We start from the raw sequence: 20,486 nt of genomic DNA on the forward strand, positions 1-20,486 counted from the left end.
GAAATATTTAGCAAGTCTATGGTGTCCAATGGAGAGAAAGTGTTAATATTTCAGGTCAGTGGTCTTTCAGACTGCTAATCATCTCAAAATTATTGGAAACACAAAAATAGACACAAACAGTAGTAATGAGACTCTTACCTTTATTGGTGCTGCTGTTATCAGGGAATTCAAACAAATCCTCATTACAATAGAACTCTCCACACCAGTAACTCCTGAGGACAGGAAAATACCAGGGTTTGGGAACTCCGTATTGACCTACAACAAAAAAAATCCAGTAATAGGAGATCAGAATCATCCACCCAATCAACACCCAATACTTCCTTTCATTTGGATTTTACGTGCAGTAAGGCACCTCAGATGAACTTTAGAATAGGGAGACACAATCATGTCTTGGAAAATGTGGAAGCAATGGGGAGAATTGAGGTGGTGAATTAGTCAAAGGTAGTAAGTTTCACTGAAAAACTTTGAAAGTAGAAAGAATAAGATAACAGAAAACGTATCAGAAAGAACATGCATTTACATTGTAAATTTCACATATTCAGCCAAAGAATTGTTATTGAAGTGCAGTCAATGTTTGTCTGTAGGTAAACAGTGTCCAATCTTCAGGCTATAAAGTTCCTTAGCGCATGAAATGGACAGCCCAGTCAAAGTTATTTTGATGTTGCTGGCTGAGGGATGATTGTTGGTCATGGAACCAAGACAACTCCTTGTCCTGCAAATTATGCAGCAGGTCCCATTATACTAATTTAAATAGGTAAACTAGGCCTCAATTTTATGTTTCACTAAAAAGTGACTTTTCTAACAAAACACCCAAAGTGCTGCTTCAAATATTCACAGATTATGGGCTCAAAGCCCTAAAACAGGGTTTTAACAGAATCTCTTGCCTCAGAGAAACAGGATACCACCTAAGGCAAGAGACACATCAAGATTTTTAAAAGACTGGAGGATAGTGGCTCAACAACCAGCTGCCAATTGTGGAATATTGGGACCATGAAAAGGACAGGAGCTAAACCAGTAGGGAGTAATGAGAAAAGTTACGTTTGAATGGAAATTCGGAATGTGCAATCAGGAAACAGAAGTAGAAGATCTCTAAACTAGGGAGGAGCATTAATATGGGCAGATTAGCAGAGGAGAACAAAAGCTGGCTACTCAATTAATTCTCCAAAATAATCAACAATACGACAAAGGGAATGTGAACCAATAGAATTCAGCCAGCTTTCTGTTCTACTGAATACTTAAATTGTACATACATGTCAAAATAGTTGCCTTTCTTCATATCTTTTGAAAAAGCTGACTGTTCCTGAGATTTGGTTGACAGGTATTGCTTACTTTCATGTAAGAACGTTACATTGAACTGGAAGGGTAGTTAGCCATCAGGTCATCTTGGATTAGTCTGATTAGTTCTCAGCCAATACTTTTATGATGTGCCTTCTAGCAGCAGCAGTCATCAGATAGCTGGAAACCCAGCTGATCATCCTAATCCCCAGCCCAGGGGAAGGTAATAAATGGCAGTTTTCCAAAAGCCACCCAACTGAGATTGGCTAATTCAATGCGAAGAAACATGGGCCGAGCTGATCTGTATGCCTCAATAATGCAACATACAATGTACTTAAGGCCCAAGCAATCAGAAAATTTTCTCGAAGTATTTTGAAAACAGTATTAATTCATCTGAAGGTAAACAAACTTATGAAATTTGTTTGAAAATATCCTTTTTTCAGTCCCACAAGATCAATGGGGTGTGCAAACTGCACTTTTGCCACAACATCACTTGATAAAATAAATAATTACCTGGAAACACTGCTTCAATATACCATGCTGCAAGGCCATACAGGAGAGCATCAAACAACATGAGGATGATAGAAATAGTAAAATTGTATGCATCACCCTCTACAGGGCTGGAGGCAAGATTAAACCACTGGATACCAATTCCTTGCTCCTCATAGAGAGAGAAATATTCACATCCAAAACCAAACGCAACTGGAGATAACAGGCTCTGTGAGAAAAGATACAAGAGATTTAAAAAACCATTGAATGCAAGTTTTAATATCATCAGCATTCGGAAACTCCTTGTAAAACATGAAAAATGTGATTCATTGCAAAATTATCTAATTTTATGGTTCAGATGTCTTAGGAGCATAACTTTTATGAAGATTTGAACTCTTTATATGCAATATGTGGTTTGGGAGGATGGTAAACAGACCAAAAGTAATTGCAATGCAAAGGATGATCTGCATGTATTTAATAAAAACAGAATGGGATGTGGGAAAACTTTAAGCAATATATTTCAGAGTTTTGTGGTGAACTTAAAAGGTCCACTGTCTTCTTGATAAGGGGCTTTACTTCTTCATTGTACAGAACAAAAGGGAACATTTAGGGTATGAAGTCAATTCACCGATATCTGTATTTTGGATATTTCATGTGTCTCAAGTTGCCATGGGGACGGGTTGCAGGTTGCAGAGTGATAGAGTTTTGTTTTGCGTTTCTTGTAGAAACTTCTCACTAACCGAATCAATCACTTGGAGATTGACAGCAGCTTTAAAATGAGCAGAGAGAGAATTTACTGAGCCTGGGAAGAACATAATGGGAGTAGGTTACTCAAGGGACAATATGAGGCTGAACTTCAATCAGCTGGGTGTCTGCCCTTGGAAAGTTTGGCCTCAGGTTCTGATTGGCAAGTGTCAGTAGTGTATCTGGAGGCATTTTGGTGAACTCTGTTAAGACCTGACAGAATTCTTGGCAGCTGAGAACTAACAAGTTTCATTAAGGGTCGAACAAAGGCCCAAAAAAAACAAAGATCCCAGGAGAGATTTTTTTTCGAAAACAGGCATACTCACTCCCATCGGAGCAGAAAAATGTGTGGCTTATTTTTGTTTTCTTTGGGGTTTGAAGTCTCGTTGTTGAGCAGCCAGTTTTCAGTCAAATTAGATTGGCGTTTCTGAAATGCCATTATAGAGGAGGGTGCAAAAGATATTCAAGACTCATGTTACATGGTAATGGGTGGGCAATTGGCTGATGAGTATTACCATGTTTTGCTTTAAGTTGGGCCAGTGGTTTAAACTGAGAGCTGAGAATCTATATTACTTCATTAAATTGATAACTAAATCAGATGAGATGAAACCAAACTAAAAATATCAAGTAAATTAAAAGCTTTAATTAACTTTAATTAAATATATTAAATGAGGCTAACTAGGGACGGCAGGGCTAGTACAGTATCATTACTGCTCTGCGTGGGAGTTGGTAGAGACCATTGAGATCTTGAGTAACCAATTCTGCAAAGTGTCTGTGACCTAAGGAATCTCAACTCAAACAGGAGTTTCACTTCATCTGCTTAAAACTGGCTGGTACGGAGACCCCCATGTTGACGCTTTTCAGGAAGGCCTGCTGAATATGTCTTCCCTGGGATCAAGGAGCTTGAGTGCAGATGCCCTCAGGCAGAGGCCAGAAGCTCTAATGAATGGCAGCACCTCCAGACAGATGGCTGCTGACACCAGTAATACACCCTCTCAAGGCCTAGAATCATAAATTAATCCAGGCTACTATAATCCTGGATAAAATAAAGTCACTTGGAGGCATGCAAATTAAATCAAGGGACGTCTTCAGGAACTTGGAGACAACTGGAAAATCCCAGTCGGCCTCAGTAGGCTCATAATGAGCTGTGCCAGCTACTGTGTTCCAGTAGGTGACTGTGCCGCCATCCATCCCACCTCTGCAAATATGGCTGGGATGGAACCAGTGAACTGGCCAGTATGGCTGATTTTAGCAGCCACCCAACCTATGCTGGGCCCAGCAGGAGCTTAAAATCAAGTTCCCAGAGTCTGACTAGCTAGTTCGACTTAATCCACCATTATCTGAGTAGAAGTTTCTATAGCAGCTTTTCATCATGTTCCAATCTTTTTAAAAAAAAGCAATTCTTAGCTTATTAATATTAGCTTTTAGCATACTGACCTCAAATCATGACACGCTACTTGAATTGGCCTTCCTTTTTAATTCTGGTGCAAAGCCTCCCCCTGGTTGAACCCACACTTTCTAAACTATAGAAGTCCTCCACTTGCTCAGTCTCTGCATACGCTACAATCTTCAGTTTCTTTGAATCCTAGTTTAGTTGACAGAAAATGTAATATTTTTGATTGCCTCACTGTGCTTTGATCAGGTTGTTCACTTGAAATAAATGCCACAAACAGCACACACAGGTAAAACCCAGCTACTTTCTGGAGACTACCCCAAACCAACTGAGTCAAATCTTTGGCTAGCTTCAGTGCAAATACTGAGTGGAAATTTAGCCTGTAAATTGGTTCACTTTTTTCCTGTGTTCAATACAAGACAATTTCCTCAGCGCTTTCAATAAGATGATTACATTGGGATGGAGGTAACATTAATGGAAATTGCTCACCATGTATTCAACAAACCATTTTATTTCCAGATACAATGAGTCATATCATTTATTATTTAAAACTCATTAGACAAAGCTCTGTCCTGATATTTGCGGTAATTTTCAGTACACCTGTCCTCATGGTATACACAGCTGAAAAATGAAGTGGAGGATGATATATAAGACTTTCTTTCCCTCATCGGTCTGACATTAATCCTAAACTGATGGGATGCAAGTTTTCCATGCCTTCTAGTTTGAAAGGCCTCACACATTAAATAAGTACAATCTCATTTCAGTTTAGGCCACACCATAATAAAATGCCCTGAAAGCAGCAGTAAACAGTATTCTGACTTAGCAAGGATGCATGTCAGCTGAGGAGAATTTGAACATTGCCGTACTTTCATAACTTTTGAGGTTTGGACTGAGATAGTTGGACTGAAGTAGATGCAGCTTTATATCCTATCTCACCATGCTACACCAGATGTTGGAATGTTTGATGTGACTGTGAACTCCTATCCCAGATTTACTTTCCCAGCTTGACTACTATCCCATACACTACCCGCTGTCCTCTGTCCCAGTCAAACTGCCCTCCAAGTGAACCATTGCACAACTTTCAATTCCTTCTGTGTGCTGCAGACTTTCATAAGCCATGGCTAGTTTTTATAGAAGGCATTAAATAAAAGCAAAATACTGCAAATTCTGCCAAAATACAACCTGAAAGTGCTGGAGAAACTCAGCAGGTCTGGCAGCATGTGTGGAGACCGAATTAAAGTTAATATTTCAAGTCCACCATAACTCAAAATGAAGTTGCGAAGAAGAGTCACAACAGACTTGAAGTGTTAGCTCTGTTCCTCTCCCCATAGATACCAGACCAGTGGAATTTTGAGTTCTTTCTGCTTTTGTTTTAGTGCTGAAGGGCCCTGCCCAAAGTTTTACCATGATAACCTACTTCTTCTGGCTTCAACAGACTACATTGTTGGCATTTGTTTTGTTTGTTTCGGAATAAACAGCATTTGGATTCATCCAGTAATTACAATTACAACAGCCATTCTAGATCATGCCAATAACAGCCATTAAACTCACCACAAATATTTGGAGTGGGAAAGTGACCGAGTTTCTCCATGCCACACACAGGACAAATGGGAGGTAGAGGGAGAAGTAGATGATTCCACCGCAAGCGGCTGCAAGGTTTGCACCAGAGAAGAATGTGCTGATCAGGAAACACAGCATGATGGTAGAAACAGCAAAGGTTGCAAGGAATACAAATATAACAGAGGGGTTGCTGTATGGGAGAATCTCTCCTTTCTGTAACAAAAGAGAAAAGAAATATAATTCTTTGTTCTGAGCATTGACTAGACGTTTGAGGAATGAGGCATGATCTCATTGGAACTTACAAAACTCTTACTGACATGATGCATAGATATTGATATTTCCCCTGGTATGTTAGTCTAGAACCAGGGGACATACTCAAATAAGCAGTAGGCAATCTAGAACTAAGCTGAGGAGGAACTTCTTCACTCAAGGCAGTGAATCTTTGGAATTCTCTAACAAATAGGGCTGTGAAGCTCATTCATTGAGCAGATTCCAGACAGATCAATGGATTTCTGGACACCAATGCCTTCAGTGGATATAAGGTTACTGTGGAAAAGTGGATGATCAGCCACAATCTAACTGAATGATGGAGAAGGTGTGATGCACTGAATTATCTATTCATGATTTTATGTTCCTATTCAAGACAAGCATACTGATCTTTTAATGCATGCACACAAATAAGCTTGAGAATTTTCCAACCTCTCTTTGAGATTATTATTACTTAAGTTGCAAACAGAAGGTGATCAAGTTCCACGAAGTATGATGTTGCAATAACAAAACAAAAAACAAACCCAATAGCATAGGTGGAATGAAGCACCTTTTTAAAAAAAATTCTGATTGGGGGAAGTAAATATTTTGTTGTCTGTTTTCTCTGCCAGTTAGTAGATCCAAATTAATTACTCCAGACATGCCCAGAGCTTCCTCAATCATTATACAGTAGTCAGCTAGAAAACCATGAAACATGACTTCAAAAGACCTCATGGAAATACCAGGTTATTCTGTTTATGTCAGGAACTGTCCCCTTATCCCCCATCCTTTTTTTTAATTCTTTCATGAGAAGTGGGCATCACTGGTTAGCCTGGCATTTATTGAACCACTTTCCTGAATCATTACGGCCCATGTGTATACCCACAATGCTGCCAGGGAAGAAGTTCCATGATTGTGACCCAGTGGCAGGAATGGTGATATATTTCCAAGTCAGGGTAGAGTGGAGCTGGGAGGGAACTTGCAGGACATGGTGCTCCATACATCTGCTACCTTTGTCTTTCTAGGTGGTAGGTTTGGAAGGTGCATTGGTGAGTTACTGAAATACATCTTGCACATGACACACATTGCTGCCACTGTGCACTAGTGGTCAAGGAAGTGAATGTTGAAAGCAAAAGATAGGGAAATCTATTTTATCTTCTAATCTCCAGGAAATACCCGCTTGTCTCTGCCAAAATGCGCATGACATTTTCATCTTGCCCAGAGGGATATTCTTCACACATAAACCCTCATGATGATTCTGAGTTCAGGAATCTGGACTGTTTATTTTCCCACCTCATTTGGGTATTGAAGTGAATTGTGACAGCCCAACTGGGGTCAGCTAACTCTGAACTGAGCCAGGGCTGAATATAGAAACATGTCGCATTTAGCACTGGATTTGTAAATACAGTTGATCAGGAAAGCTGAGGCAGCTTAAGTAGCATTGCAATATAACTATGGTATTAAAATTGCAAATAGAAATGAGACATGAATGATTATCACAGTAACTACGTGATTAATAGGCCTCTTAGCAATAGAGATCCCCCAAAATAAGTCTATTTTACTCCGTCCAGTAGACAAAGAAATTAATTTTTAGCGACTATAACATAGAGGAGAGATTAGCATTGATGTCTTCAGATAATAAAGTAAACAGCTAAATAGCTATTTAGATTCAAACTAACTACACTTTAAACTGTTTCAGAGATCATTTTAGTACTTTATTTGTTGAATTAATATACTTTGAAATTAACTGTGCTTTAAGCATGTTGGCAAGTTCGAAGTTTAATCTCAACATGTGGAGTCCTCTACATATGTTGAGAGAAAACAGGAAATGAGGGGTGAATGCTGCAAAGAAAATTGGGAAGTTCAAATTTTCAGATAAAGAATAAATGCAAAAATTTGGTACAAATGAAAAAGCTTTTTCAAAGATCATAGTTAATGATTATCACCAGTTTAAATTCTGCAGTACACTGCCAATCTATAAAGGAGTTTCATATAATTAATACCACAAAATAAGAGCAAGCTCAAGTCCAGATTTCCCTGCCATGCATATGACTACATGTGATGCTGCAGCATAAGGCAGCTGTGGGATCAGTGGAAGACTGAGTGGGAAATATGAGAAAAGCCAAGAGCCAACAGATAGGGATAACAAAGTGTAGAGCTGGATGAACACAGCAGGCCAAGCAGCATCTTAGGACAACCAAAGTTGATTTTTCAGGCCTAGACCCTTCATCAGGAAAAAGCCAACAGATGGGCTTGCCATGATCACAAGATAATTATTGCTGATTTCCAGAAAAGGTTTTCAGGATAAAAGCCAACATAGTCAAAGTTAGCCGAATTTAACATCTGCACTAGAACCTAGAGGGGCTTGGAGTAAAGTCATCACTGGGGTGAGTGCTTAATCAGAAATGACAGGCGTTTGCAAGGTGTGCATTCAAACAAAGATCTATAACTCCCTCAGCGATAGTCTTCAATTTGAAGATTAACTGATAACAGATTAACATCTGTCATTTTGTTCAAATAATTTTGTTGTCTTCAACCATTATAGAGCATTTACCTTCAGGATTAATGTGAGAAAAGCAGCACTGATGAGGAAAGGGATGAAACTACTGATGAACCAGCTGACCCACAAAATTCCATTGGACAGTCCCATCATCTTCATTGTTTCCTTTAGTCGGGCCTCCTTCTCATGAACCAGCCTCTTGACTATCATTGCTACTGAGTAAATCCAAGACAGGATCATGAAGAGGGGCAACGAACGATTCAAAACTCGCAAGAAGCTGATTTAAGAGAAAACCAAAATTAATCACTTATTTGGAAGAAGACAATCAGTGAAACAGCTTGGAATATAGAGTTGAGTTCAGAAAGAGGATATATTTAATACTGCTCAGACTATCTGAGTAAATAGTAGGTTCACAAGGAGTGTTCTAGGCACACACAAGACACTGACCAGGAATCTCAGAGGGTACATGATTGGTCTCAGTCAGGAGGATGGTTTGGTCAATTGTCTCATCGCTTGAAATCAGTTTGGCAGAAAATTAATAAAGGGATTGAGAATCAGACTTATGTTTCTTCCTGAAATATCCAGCATAACTGCCAATTACAAAGTATAAAGCCAATGTGTGCCATCAATTTAAATGGTCTATCAACATTTTCTAAACTATCTATGGTCACCTTGATGAGGTACCAAAAAGTGGCCAGGGACCAAATGCCAACAAGAGATTTCAAAAGAGAGAAAGAATCCATTGGAGTTCTATAGAAAGAACCCTGTATCATAGCAATGTTAAACAGATATTTAGAATTGATTATCTGGAATTTACTACATCCCTTAGCACAAAATAACTGACATTATAATTGTTTCAAATTTGCGTTTTCAATGGTTACATTTCGCTAATTCATTCAATTTAGTAACAGCTACAAAACTAATCATAATTCAAATTATCCTGATACTGGTTTTTAAAACTGAATTTGAAACACTAAATGTATCTTAAGTTGCAAATCATGAGGTAATTATTTTTGACAAAGAGCATTTAGCCCACTTACATTAATCATTACAAAAAGATCCTACTATCATAACCCTCCCACTGTACCATGCAATAAATTTTTGTAATGTTTCGGGTTTATGCCTCCTCCAATCCGAAGACCAGAGGGGCTAGGACACAGAATTCCTGAAATTTATCTCTTCACTAGCTTAAACTCATTCCTATTCACTAATTTTTTCACATTCCCTTAACTACCTTATATGCCTTTCTAAGATCACCACTCAGGAAAGCTCTCCTTTCCAGGCTGACAAGTCCTCATCTCCCCAACACTTCCTAATATCCTTGGCCTTCGATACTGGGGGTTAGCCTCAGGGTTTTTCCCCTCTAAGTCACAAACTGTACTGAATATATAATTCTGATCAGCAGGAAGTAAGCTAGACTGTGGCCTATGACCAGACTACTTTGCACATAAAATACTTCTTCCTGTGGTTTGTTCTAGGGGTCTAGCTGTCTAACTAAAAGTTCCATTTACTCTGTTCATTGTAAATGTGTTGATCACATTTAGTGTTGATCCTTCTGAAGCTTTGAGTTCAATGTTCATTGTGTGTATTCCTTCAGGGGAAAAGAAAGAGAAGTCATCAGCATATAAAAACTGACAACCACAAATCCAATGATTTCCCTCTAAACGCGTCTCCAGTTTACACTGATTCTTGACCGAACACAGACTCAATATATGATTGGCATACCTGTACCCCTCTCAAATAACTATCTTTCATATAGGAGCCAAAAGAGCTAGCTCCACAGGAGTTAGAGGGATAGTGATTAGGAATGGGTTAATGAATGGCTTCCCACCTCCACAGGCCAATGCTGGTGTGCTAAACAACTTCCTGGCTGAGATCAGCACACACCCAATACCGTACTGAGTGGAGTATTAAGCCATTTCAGTAATTAGATAAGGTAAAGTTAGCACTCCATATAAATTTGTGGATTAGAAATGCACAAATACATTATTTTGGAAAGGTCAAAATGTGCTGAAAATAAAATCTCCTTCGCTGTTGTTAGCTGGGGTAAAATGTCAGGATGAGGTTTCTTTGTGTAATTTAGATTTTATCTAATAGAAATTCAGGAGCCACAGGCAATGGTGAAGAATCCCAGGTTGCAGCCTGACTAAACTAATCATCTACTATTCTGCTGACTCCTCGGAGTCTGTTCTGCCTGTGGACAGGATAGAGATGATTGAGGTGTCTGCGACATATGCTTTAAGGTATGCCCTGGTGGGCATGGCATAATATCCAATCACCTGACCAGTCATTGAGACAGATCTCTAACAAGTCTCCAAACGTTAGTCAGCAGGACTTTTTCGGACATTCCTCAGCCTGTACTGCATGCTCCATTCAGCTCCATTCTTATTCAACCTTTTAAATAGCAGTTTGAAGCAAATGAGCAACTTGTTAGGCCACTTCAGGGGTAGTTAAAACATCAAGCAGTGGGGATCGTTGTGAGCGAAATGAAGTAAGGCATTTGTGATCCATGCTGGTTTTTACTGCAACTTTATAATTCACAATTATCAATGACTAATCACAATGCAATTTTATTTCAGATTTATTAAAATTTAAATTTAAATTCCATAATTGTTGTTGGACTTAAACTCGAGGGTGGGATGGTCCCTATGGACTGCCATACCCCTCAGGATCAAATGGGGCCAGAAGTCTATACTGTGTGCAAAACACTCAGCCAGCAGACAGAGTCTCCAAATTAGTTAATTAGGAGACAGAGGCTGGCCTGCTATCTGGCAGGCTTTCAAAGTCGGGAAAATCAGTAGGAGACTTTCCAACACTTAAAGAAACAAGCTGAATTTTCAGGCAAGTGAGAGAAGATGCTTTCAGATTGAGGCATAATCTCTCAAACGTTTGATTTCGGGCCTCTATTGTTTTAGAAATCTCTGTCACCACCAAATCCAGGAAGGAGGGAAAAGTCTTTATATCATCTTTCAGTGCTGTCATCTTGGTCTGCCACTGGAAGGCCATTTCCAGGCAGCTACCACTTTCTTGACACCTCAAGACGAACTGGAAAATTACATTCATTCTCTGACATTGGCCATAAAATCAAAGACAATTGTTATCCACCATCTGAGAGTGAGTAGCTCTGCTGTGCTCCTTCCCAACTCTAGGCAAATGGCCAGCAAAAACTGCAGATGTTGGAATCAGAGACAACAGTGTGGAGCTGCAATGCTATGTTATGGTCTCTTTTATATTCATAAATCATCTATATCTGTTCTGGCACTTACCCATCATCTACATAGCACGGATATGGCATCTGTTGTAAGTAAAGCCCAGTCCGCTTGTGTTCGTTGGTCTGTACTCGAATAATTGCCTGTTCCACCAAATCCTGGATGTAAACAAATCCTCCCCAGATGTACTGCAGGTCCCGAATTGTGAGTGCTTCAGGTCCTGGGTCCCAAAACCTAAAGAGGTAGCACAGCAAAATAGCATTCATCAGAGTAACAAGACTCAGCTAAATTCCTTTTTATCTGATATTGAAAAATAAATCTCACTGTAATTAAGTCTTCCTGCTTGGGCTGGAAGGGACCTATTGCTTGTACATTCCACATGACATTTCCAAAGCAGCCGTTCTGCTCAGAATTTAGTCACATCAGAAGACATCCCCCAAACTCCCCAAACAGGGACATAAGCAGAAGCATTTGAGTGATATCCTTATAGTATCCCTCAAGAGATCAAACATGCCTGCCAACTCTTGGGAGCAGCTTGACACTGGCCAAAACAGAGAAGGTTTATTCAGAAATGCACCAAACACAATTGGGGGATGTCTGTGGTCGCACACAGGTCAATACCTGAGGCAGTGGAGAGAGCACACCAACCTCCGAACACTACCTCTCCTGCATGTGGTAGAATTTACATATACGTAGATATATTTACAAGATAAATTTGATTTATCAACCATCTCAGAACTCATTAAACCAAAGTGCAAGTAAGTCATCCTTGATCTGGAGGGACTGCTCAGGACGATGTCTTCCTGCCAAAGGCAGTGCAACTTCCCTCAGCTACTGTAACAATGAAACTCCAAAATGCTAACCAGCTGAAAGATGAAATTCACGGTGCTTTATCATTCAGAATTATCATAGGCAATTGACAGGCAACCAGGAGGTTTTCTGATTTGTTTTGGTTATATAATTAAAGTTTAAACCTTTGCATAAACACATGATCTACTCATGGCAATGGCACATTAAAAATCATATGCACACAATGTTTCCTTCCAGTTGCCCCATTTTATCACATTTGTGGGCCATCTTTCCTAGTCCCAGCCCCTTGGCTCCGATGGTCAGAAAATGCAAAGCACCAAACAATGACATTCCTAAACTTCATAAACTGCAATGATATTTGTGGTCACATAGAGATACAGTGTCTGCAAAAATGACTGATTTGGCAACAGCAACTTAAGCAGGTTTAGTATTCAGCTACTTTGATTCTTTCCAGGACAGATGGGCAACCTCAAAACACCAGCAGCTTTGCCTAAAAGTAAATGAAACTTGAGATGGAAACCACTCTGACCCTATTCTATCACTTCAAGCTGTGATGGTAATCAGAAATAAATGATTCAATTTTCTTAAGTGGCAAAGATAATACTTTGGAGAAAGTAACACACACAGAATCTGACACATTGTGTAGTCAGTCTACTGCCATACTTCTTTTTGTTCAACAAAAGTAAACAAACAACCATTGAGAGATAATGTGATAGCTGAAGTTAATGGAAAGCGTTTTTTACTTTCTGGGATACAACAGTTAATCACTTGAATCTGACAGCAGGCTTGATCATTTCATGGAAATTTCTGGAACAACATAAAGAATAGTAAAAAAACAGATCCACGCATTTCTTAGGTGTTAACTTTGCCTCGCCACCAAAATTCTACAACTAATATGGCAGGAAAATCTTCGTCAACATGAATGAGATTTCTGGTGAAATCACAAGGATAAAGAATATCTGAAAAAATTCCCAACCTACATTCCAAAAAAAACAGTTTGATTAACATGGCACCATACCTGTCCTTGATTTTGTGAGTTGGAGCAACATAATCAATGTCCATCCTGATCTTGTATTTGATGTGGGGCTGAAGGGTTGGAAACTCATCACCTGTTGGCTCATCAACCAAAAATACAACTCCAGCCCAGAACTGTCTCTCCTCCAGAAGCTGCAATGCCCGGGCTACTAATTTTTCTTCAGTCGGAACAGCTTCTAGTTTATTCAGAGATATGCACTGTCAAGGCAAAGCAATAACCTTTACTCAGAACAATGTCCAAAAGGAACATGGAAACGTATGATTTAAAGTGGGAATGTAGTTAATATTTTTATAGAAAATCCAGGTAAATAATAAAGTAGTGAAGGATGTTAAAGGTTAAGAAAGAGTTGGAGAGAAATTGACAAGAATCAAAAACTACTGTTTAGATTATGCTATGCTGCCATTTGAGAACATTTTAGATTGTAGCTCAAAGCAATTCAGGAGGAGATGCTGGAATTCTGAAACAAAAACAGAAACATGCATGTCAGTCGGTAACTACGGAGAGAACAGGTAAGTTAATGTCTCAAGCAAAAAAGTGATGTTGACAAAGAATGAGTTACAATGGAAGACTCAAGTCTTGATTTCAATATGGAGAAAAAAGATCAAGGACAGTGGAGAACATTATGTAAGACAAGGTATTTAGAACCTTAGAAAAATGAGACAGCATTGACTATAGTAGCATCACAGAGTGGCAGTGAGATAACATCGTATTTGATGTCTCAATACTCACTACCACCTAAGCAGGTTGATAACAATAGACTATCTTTAAAATCACCTTATGTGATACAAGCTCCAGGTAGTAGGGAACAAAATTCCTACAACAAGTTTCATGTTGCACCAAATCCAGAGGCATCAGAGTTTAAACCAGAGACTCCAGCTTCCATTAATGAGCAGTTCCACCATCTGCATTGCAGGGACCTGCTCACATAGACAGCACAGGAACATGTGCTAAGATTTTTATTGTTTACCTATGGGCATTCCCAGGATAGGCAGGGACGGAGGCAGTCCACTGAGAACTGAAAATATAAACACAGCACAGCTGGCTCAGGCACATGCTAATATAAGCAGATCATCAGGTGTCCATGTAAACAAAATTATGTGAGAGATTTATTTAAAGCCTCATCCTCTACCTTGCTCCACTGGGACTTCCTCAAATTTCAATTTTGTCAGTGATTACTGTTTCTCTTAACTTTTCCACTTTTGTTCCTCCCAAGCTTGTTCATCAGATAGCCTTCCTCCTTCCTGCATCTATTCAGTGTTGTAGTCAAGATCATCTCTCGTCTTCCATACTAACTCATTCTTTTCCCAGGCGGCCACAGAATTTCTGACCACCTTGTATTTCCTCCACTTTCTATGATCAAAAACTTTACAGCTTTGTATTACCTAGCCACAACTAGCATTATGAACCATCTCCCTGGGACTCCCTCACAGTTCAGGCACACCATACCTTTGGGACTACTGAGCTTCCAACTATTTGGCTAGTCACCTAGAGGTTGGGACTTCTTGTCACCGAGGAGCAGAAGTCCCACCCTTATGTTGCTAGGGAACCCAGATTATTACTTTGGGTAAGCCCACACTATAAAATTTATCCTGTTGGGAACTACTCCATAACCTACAAAAATTACTGGCAATGCATGTGTATTTCATCGTGGCATAAATACTATTCTCAGGTGCTTCACATCAAGGGATTGCCATTTCACACTATGAAGAACATGAAGATAACATTCAATTTAATTAACAATGGCGACATTCATAGTTAAAGAGTTATAACGAAACATAACCTATGAAGTTATTCAATTTGAACATGAGAAGTTTGGTGCCATACAATGACAATTTTCCACATCTAAATCGAAATCTAAATCTGTTTCATTTCATAAACGTTCATATTTTTGAGTGGCATACATAAAATATTTTTAGTTTTTAACAAATCAGCTGACATTCTTAATGTTAAACATCAGAGTCAGGCTCTAATCTACTACATAATTTAATTCAAGCTAAATTTATACAATACTCAATGTGAAAATGCCTCAGGGATAAGTAAAAATAGAGATCAGTCTTTCAATACAAATTAATTCACCACTAAATTATAATTTGTCTTTTTTCTGAATCCAGAGAATTGTCAAAAAAAATCCCTTAAACTAAAATTACTAAGTATTCTCACGCTTGACTCAAGTTGATTGGGCGTCGGGGTTACAAACTGTTAGAAAATGAATCACAGTCCACATTTTCCTTATTTTGAAAGTTTTTTTCCCCAAATTATAGAGGTACATGATTTCCAAATGTGTAGATTTTTTAAAACAACAACTGTACTCCAATTTTGGAGCTTTGGCCAAGCTGAGGATCTCTCTCTGAACTGGAAACCTTTTAAGTGCTAAAGGTTTTAACAGAAACATACCTCAAAGACCTGGGAGAAAGATTTGACCACTTGATCTAATTCTTCATAAGCTTGTTTCCAGGTGTAAATGGAATTCTCACTCTCTTGACTTTGGCTCGACAGAAAGTTGGCAATACTTTTGGCAGTCCAAGAGGTAGAATTAAGTTGTAGATCAATAAGGGTAGCGATAGCAGGGTTCCTCAACATTTCCTGATGAATATATAAAATAGCACAATTAGTTATTTTAACAAATGTGATCAAATTAGGCAGCCTGTCCCTTCCTTCCTCTTCTACCAGAGATTTGGATTCTTGAGTCAGATATCATGAAAGTTATCAAAAACACAAACTACTTACCCATCTACGATAACAGACTTTCAGTCTAGATTCTGTGTTTATTGATATTACTATATATTATGAATGCACAACTGACTCCATTATATAGACAGTAACTTAGGCAAAAGCAGTATTTTTATCCCAAAATGTCACATGCCTTGATCTCACATAAACATCTTAAACCAGTTGTCTGGTCTAGCATCTATGTTTTAACACTACACTACAAATGAGAGTTAGAGACACTTAAATTTGAGGACCTGTTAACACAGATAACACACACATGATGGAAAAACTGTAGCAGAACTGATGGCTGGAAATTTACAGGTCACCAGGAAGGAGATAGCAAGGAAGCATAAGAACTACACAACAGAAGCAGCGGAGGTTGGCATTAACTGTCCAACATTTTAGGCCCACTCTTAGCCAGGCCCAGTGTGGCAGGGAGTGGGGTTGAGCTGGACGGAAGCAACCTACTCAGTTTCTCCTCCCCTCCATGCTCTTTATTCCCGCTTGCTGAAGCCTGGCTTGAGATGATTTCAATTTTCTCATGCTCTGTGTCCCAGTGTTGCTTGCAGCATGCCTTTGCCCTTGAGAGCTATTCCACCTGTGCCATTATGTTTCATTTCTGTCAGCTATAACTTCTTTTTCTTTCAGCCATGGTATCTAATTTGATACTATGTTTGTCCCTGTATCAAGCACAAAATCACAGAGATCTCCATCGTCACAAACACGTTCTATCAAATTCGAGTCAGCTGGATCATCAATTTCTCACAGGAATCCCTCAGGTATACTTTCTAATGATATTTACCCTACTGTATCAATCTCTTTGCGTGCGTAACCACCAACACTTCAAGCACTCTGTACATAACCTAATTCTGCAAATCAGTTTTGGAAAGGAAACATCAGGGACCTTGGGTATTGCCAGTTGTGCAGCCAAGGCTCAGTCATCAGTTTACTGGGCAGACATCTCGAAAGCAATTAAGGATTTCACAACACGCTGTGAAATATGCAATTATACAGGGTTGTCAAGTCTGGAAAACAGTCCTATCGTCACTGAAGGCGGATCAGAAGACATAAATCATAAGTTTGTCAGAAGAATCAAATGCTAAGAGTAAGAGTGAGCACATCAACATTTGAGCTCATTCAGAAATCTCTAGCTGAAGTTGCGCAGGCAGAAAAGCAGTTTGATGAACAAATTGATACACCAGATTTGGCACTGATGTCAGATAGTGAGCCGTCACTAGTTCAGGAACAACATTTCACTCTTTTGTTTTCCAAAGGAGAATTATCAATACCAGTGGCAAAGGTAATGCTAGGTAAGCAGTAATCCTTTAGTAGCATGATTGAGGACTTGAATGTCTATTTCAACAGAAAGACTTCTATAGAGGACAAATGATGATGTCCAATCTACTTAACAAGTTTAAGTAAAGAATTTATGTAAGAGCAGATTAATAATAAAAAAAATTGCTCAAAGAAAATGAAGATAAGCTGCATGCGACTTCATGGAAATCCACGAAGCCACCACGGCATCAGGACACAGTCAAAAAATAGTTGCCTGATCAAAAAATACAGGATGCTGCAAGGAAGAAAATACTTGTTTCAATAGAGCAACAAACTCCCATGATGTGCACTGATGAGATTAAAGGTGCCCAAGGAAGAGGTTAAAGGGACAACTACATAATGTAGCAGGAAGAATCCCTATGTGAAAGAAGTTCAGGAGGCTACAGGTCTTCCAGACAAAGTAGAAGACCAACTACCAGGCTTAAAGCAAACAACATCCTTCACAAAGGCCATTCAAGAAAAAAAGATTGGAAAACTGATTACAGGCCAACTCAGGGTCAAGATCAGAATCAGGGCCAACAATTCTCAAGCAAGACAGTTACTAATCTTCCAAGTCCAAAGACAGAACTCTAAATGAACTGTAAGAACTCCAGATCAGCTATGTTTTCAAAGTCAAATATTTTGATAGAGGGGGTGAATGATGTGGCGGTAATTATATACATGAATGAACAACTTTTTAATTTTTGATTAAAGGTTGGGGGGGTGATGTTCTATAAAGCTGAAAAGGTTCTGATTGTGTTAATGTTGGAAGGTTTATTTAGATCCATTCACTCAATCTGATGATGTCAGTCTTGGTGGAGAAGCAGGAATCTGGCATGAGGTCCCAGTGGAGGAGGGCACATCATCATCCTTTCCTGTTAGTGTAAGAAATTGTTGAAGTAGCCAAAAAAATCTTGTACATATTAAATATTATTAAGTAATTCTTCTTGTTAAGACTCATTCCTGGTTCATCTTTTACCACTGCTAATCCAATAAACTCTTGATTCTCCATTCTATATTCAGTCTAAGGGGTTTTGGTAGTGCAGTTGCAGTGTCCTACCGATAAACTAGGTACCCAGTAATGTCCCTGAAATAGGTAGCTTGAAAATATAAAACGAGCTGGGTTATTTCCGCTGACACAAATTTTTGGGGTTCTTCTGGTGCAGTGTTAGCATAACTATCTCTAAACCAGGTGATCTGGGTTCAGTTTCCACCTGCTCCAGAGGGGTGCAATAATATTCTTGAATCAAATTGACTGGAAAATATCTGAAATGGAGGATTAGTGGAAGCACTCTCTCCAGCCATTAGTTGTAGTGGCAGTTCTGGTGACATACAATGATCAGCTCTAGAGTTTCTAATTTTTGTGTTAAGTTTCACATTGCCCCTTAAATACAGGTCACTAAATCATACCGTCTCCATGACCATTACCCTCAATTTATACAAATTACTATTAGCTGATTATGCCACAGATTTGCTGACTGTGTTCATAGTGGGAAAGGGTTCCAGCACAGACTTTGAGGATGGCAATAGCTGCCTATTTCCACACATACAACAGAAAGAGCTAATCTACAGTTGTTAAATACAGGTTTATCTACTGCAAGATAACAACTATAATGAAAAATCATAAAGCTATCTTACATGATGCCAATTCATAAGCACCTTGAGAACTGCTTACTAACAGTATCCCATTATTGTACATTTCAGTAGGTATCTTTAGACATTGCCTTTTCATGCCATAATTGAGCCTTTAACAGAAAACAGATTCTCAAAAATCTCCTTTCCTGGTAGGACCTTTCAATCTTGCTTATGAGGAGGAGGTATCAGAAGCCTGAGCCTCAGGAGATTGAGAATGTAATTAATACAGATCCCAACTCTGCCCACTTCAAAAAAAAACACTTCAATAGAGTTGAAGTAGCATTCACCTGCAATAGCATTAGCTTTGTTGGCACACTGACACATTATTGGTGTCAACACACTTGGAGGCAATTCACCCTTGACGTAATCATTAACTAGCTTTTATGTTGTATCCGATTGTCCAACTCAAGGTAATAATTATATTAAAAATGCATCAGTCATTTTGCATTGGAAACTATTCTCAACAAGTTACCAAATGGAACATGCGGAAGATCTTTCTCTCTTATCAAAGAATACCATTGAATTTTTCATGTTCAGCTGAAACAGAAAAGGGTTCAAAATTTTGCCCAGTGAAGCACCCCTTCAATCCCACACTTCAGTACTGCATGTAGCAATGCTTCGATATTGCTAACCCTAGCCCTAACGGTTGTGACACAGAAGTCAGAGTTCCAATTCACGTAAACTAATAAATGTGTGAAAATGACAGTATGGGAAATACTAACTTGAAGGAGATGGATTTCCTGACTACTTTCCATAAATTTCCAGATCTGGGGTCCAGCTTCATTCCATGCTCCATGTACCTCTTGCAACAAGCTTAGATCCTCAAATGTTCTGTTCACCTGATAACAGAGAAGGAAAAACAACAGTTAGCAACTTCAATATATTCAAGCCTGGTTTTCAATCCCAATTGTCTAGATATGGTCATGCTGCACTGACACATCAGGACCCCATTTACTTATATCCAATAAAAGAGGAATCATTGGATAATTAGTTGCTTGGATTTTAGTTAACTCAGTACGAGTACATGAAGTAGCAAAAACAGCCAGTTTTGTCCGTTAAAACATTTGTTTGTTCATGTTAGGAATGTACAAATTTAATTCTTTATGTGGTGAGAAAGTTGCTTTGATTTGTTTAAACGGATCAACCCAGCATGTCACTAAAAGTTAGAAATTTCACCACCCAGAAATCCTAAGTAGTTAGCTACTGTATAAAAACAACTTGGTCAAGCAAAAACAAACCCTCAAGCTGATGAAAATCATTGCAGAAACTATCCCCTGACAAGCATTCAAAACTTGTTCTGATTTTATATTTTATGAACAGTGAACCACTCCAATTACACAGATTTGAGCCAGATATTTTTATTCTTAAAGTCAAGTACCTCTTTCATTATCTTCAGCGTAGCTGCAGTATCTGGACTGTACAGTATCTTCCCTACAAATAATGGCTTGATACTTTTCCACATAATCGAAGAGTAAGATTCGAGAGTCTTAAGGAGATCATTACAGTGAGGTGCTATAGAAAGCAAGGTGAAAAATTCAGTTCAGATCACAATTACGTTCCTTTTTA

The 20,486-nt window shown here is 38.9% G+C and overlaps 1 protein-coding gene across 1 annotated transcript in view; it reads right to left on the reverse strand.

The window, feature by feature from the left end:
* Positions 1-20,486, reverse strand: part of LOC125465933 (phospholipid-transporting ATPase ABCA1-like) — a 169,092-nt gene that overhangs the window by 75,876 nt on the left and 72,730 nt on the right. Inside the window, exons 10-18 of the mRNA XM_048559952.2 lie at positions 20,299-20,432; positions 19,643-19,759; positions 15,657-15,845; positions 13,245-13,459; positions 11,474-11,650; positions 8,262-8,484; positions 5,453-5,674; positions 1,789-1,993; positions 139-255 (exon numbers count right to left, since the gene is read on the reverse strand). Coding sequence (XP_048415909.1) covers positions 139-255; positions 1,789-1,993; positions 5,453-5,674; positions 8,262-8,484; positions 11,474-11,650; positions 13,245-13,459; positions 15,657-15,845; positions 19,643-19,759; positions 20,299-20,432 — 1,599 coding nt within the window. The remainder of the gene's footprint in view (positions 1-138; positions 256-1,788; positions 1,994-5,452; positions 5,675-8,261; positions 8,485-11,473; positions 11,651-13,244; positions 13,460-15,656; positions 15,846-19,642; positions 19,760-20,298; positions 20,433-20,486) is intronic.

The sequence above is a fragment of the Stegostoma tigrinum genome, chromosome 30 (assembly GCF_030684315.1).
Source record: "Stegostoma tigrinum isolate sSteTig4 chromosome 30, sSteTig4.hap1, whole genome shotgun sequence".
Classification (NCBI taxonomy): Eukaryota; Metazoa; Chordata; class Chondrichthyes; order Orectolobiformes; family Stegostomatidae; genus Stegostoma; species Stegostoma tigrinum.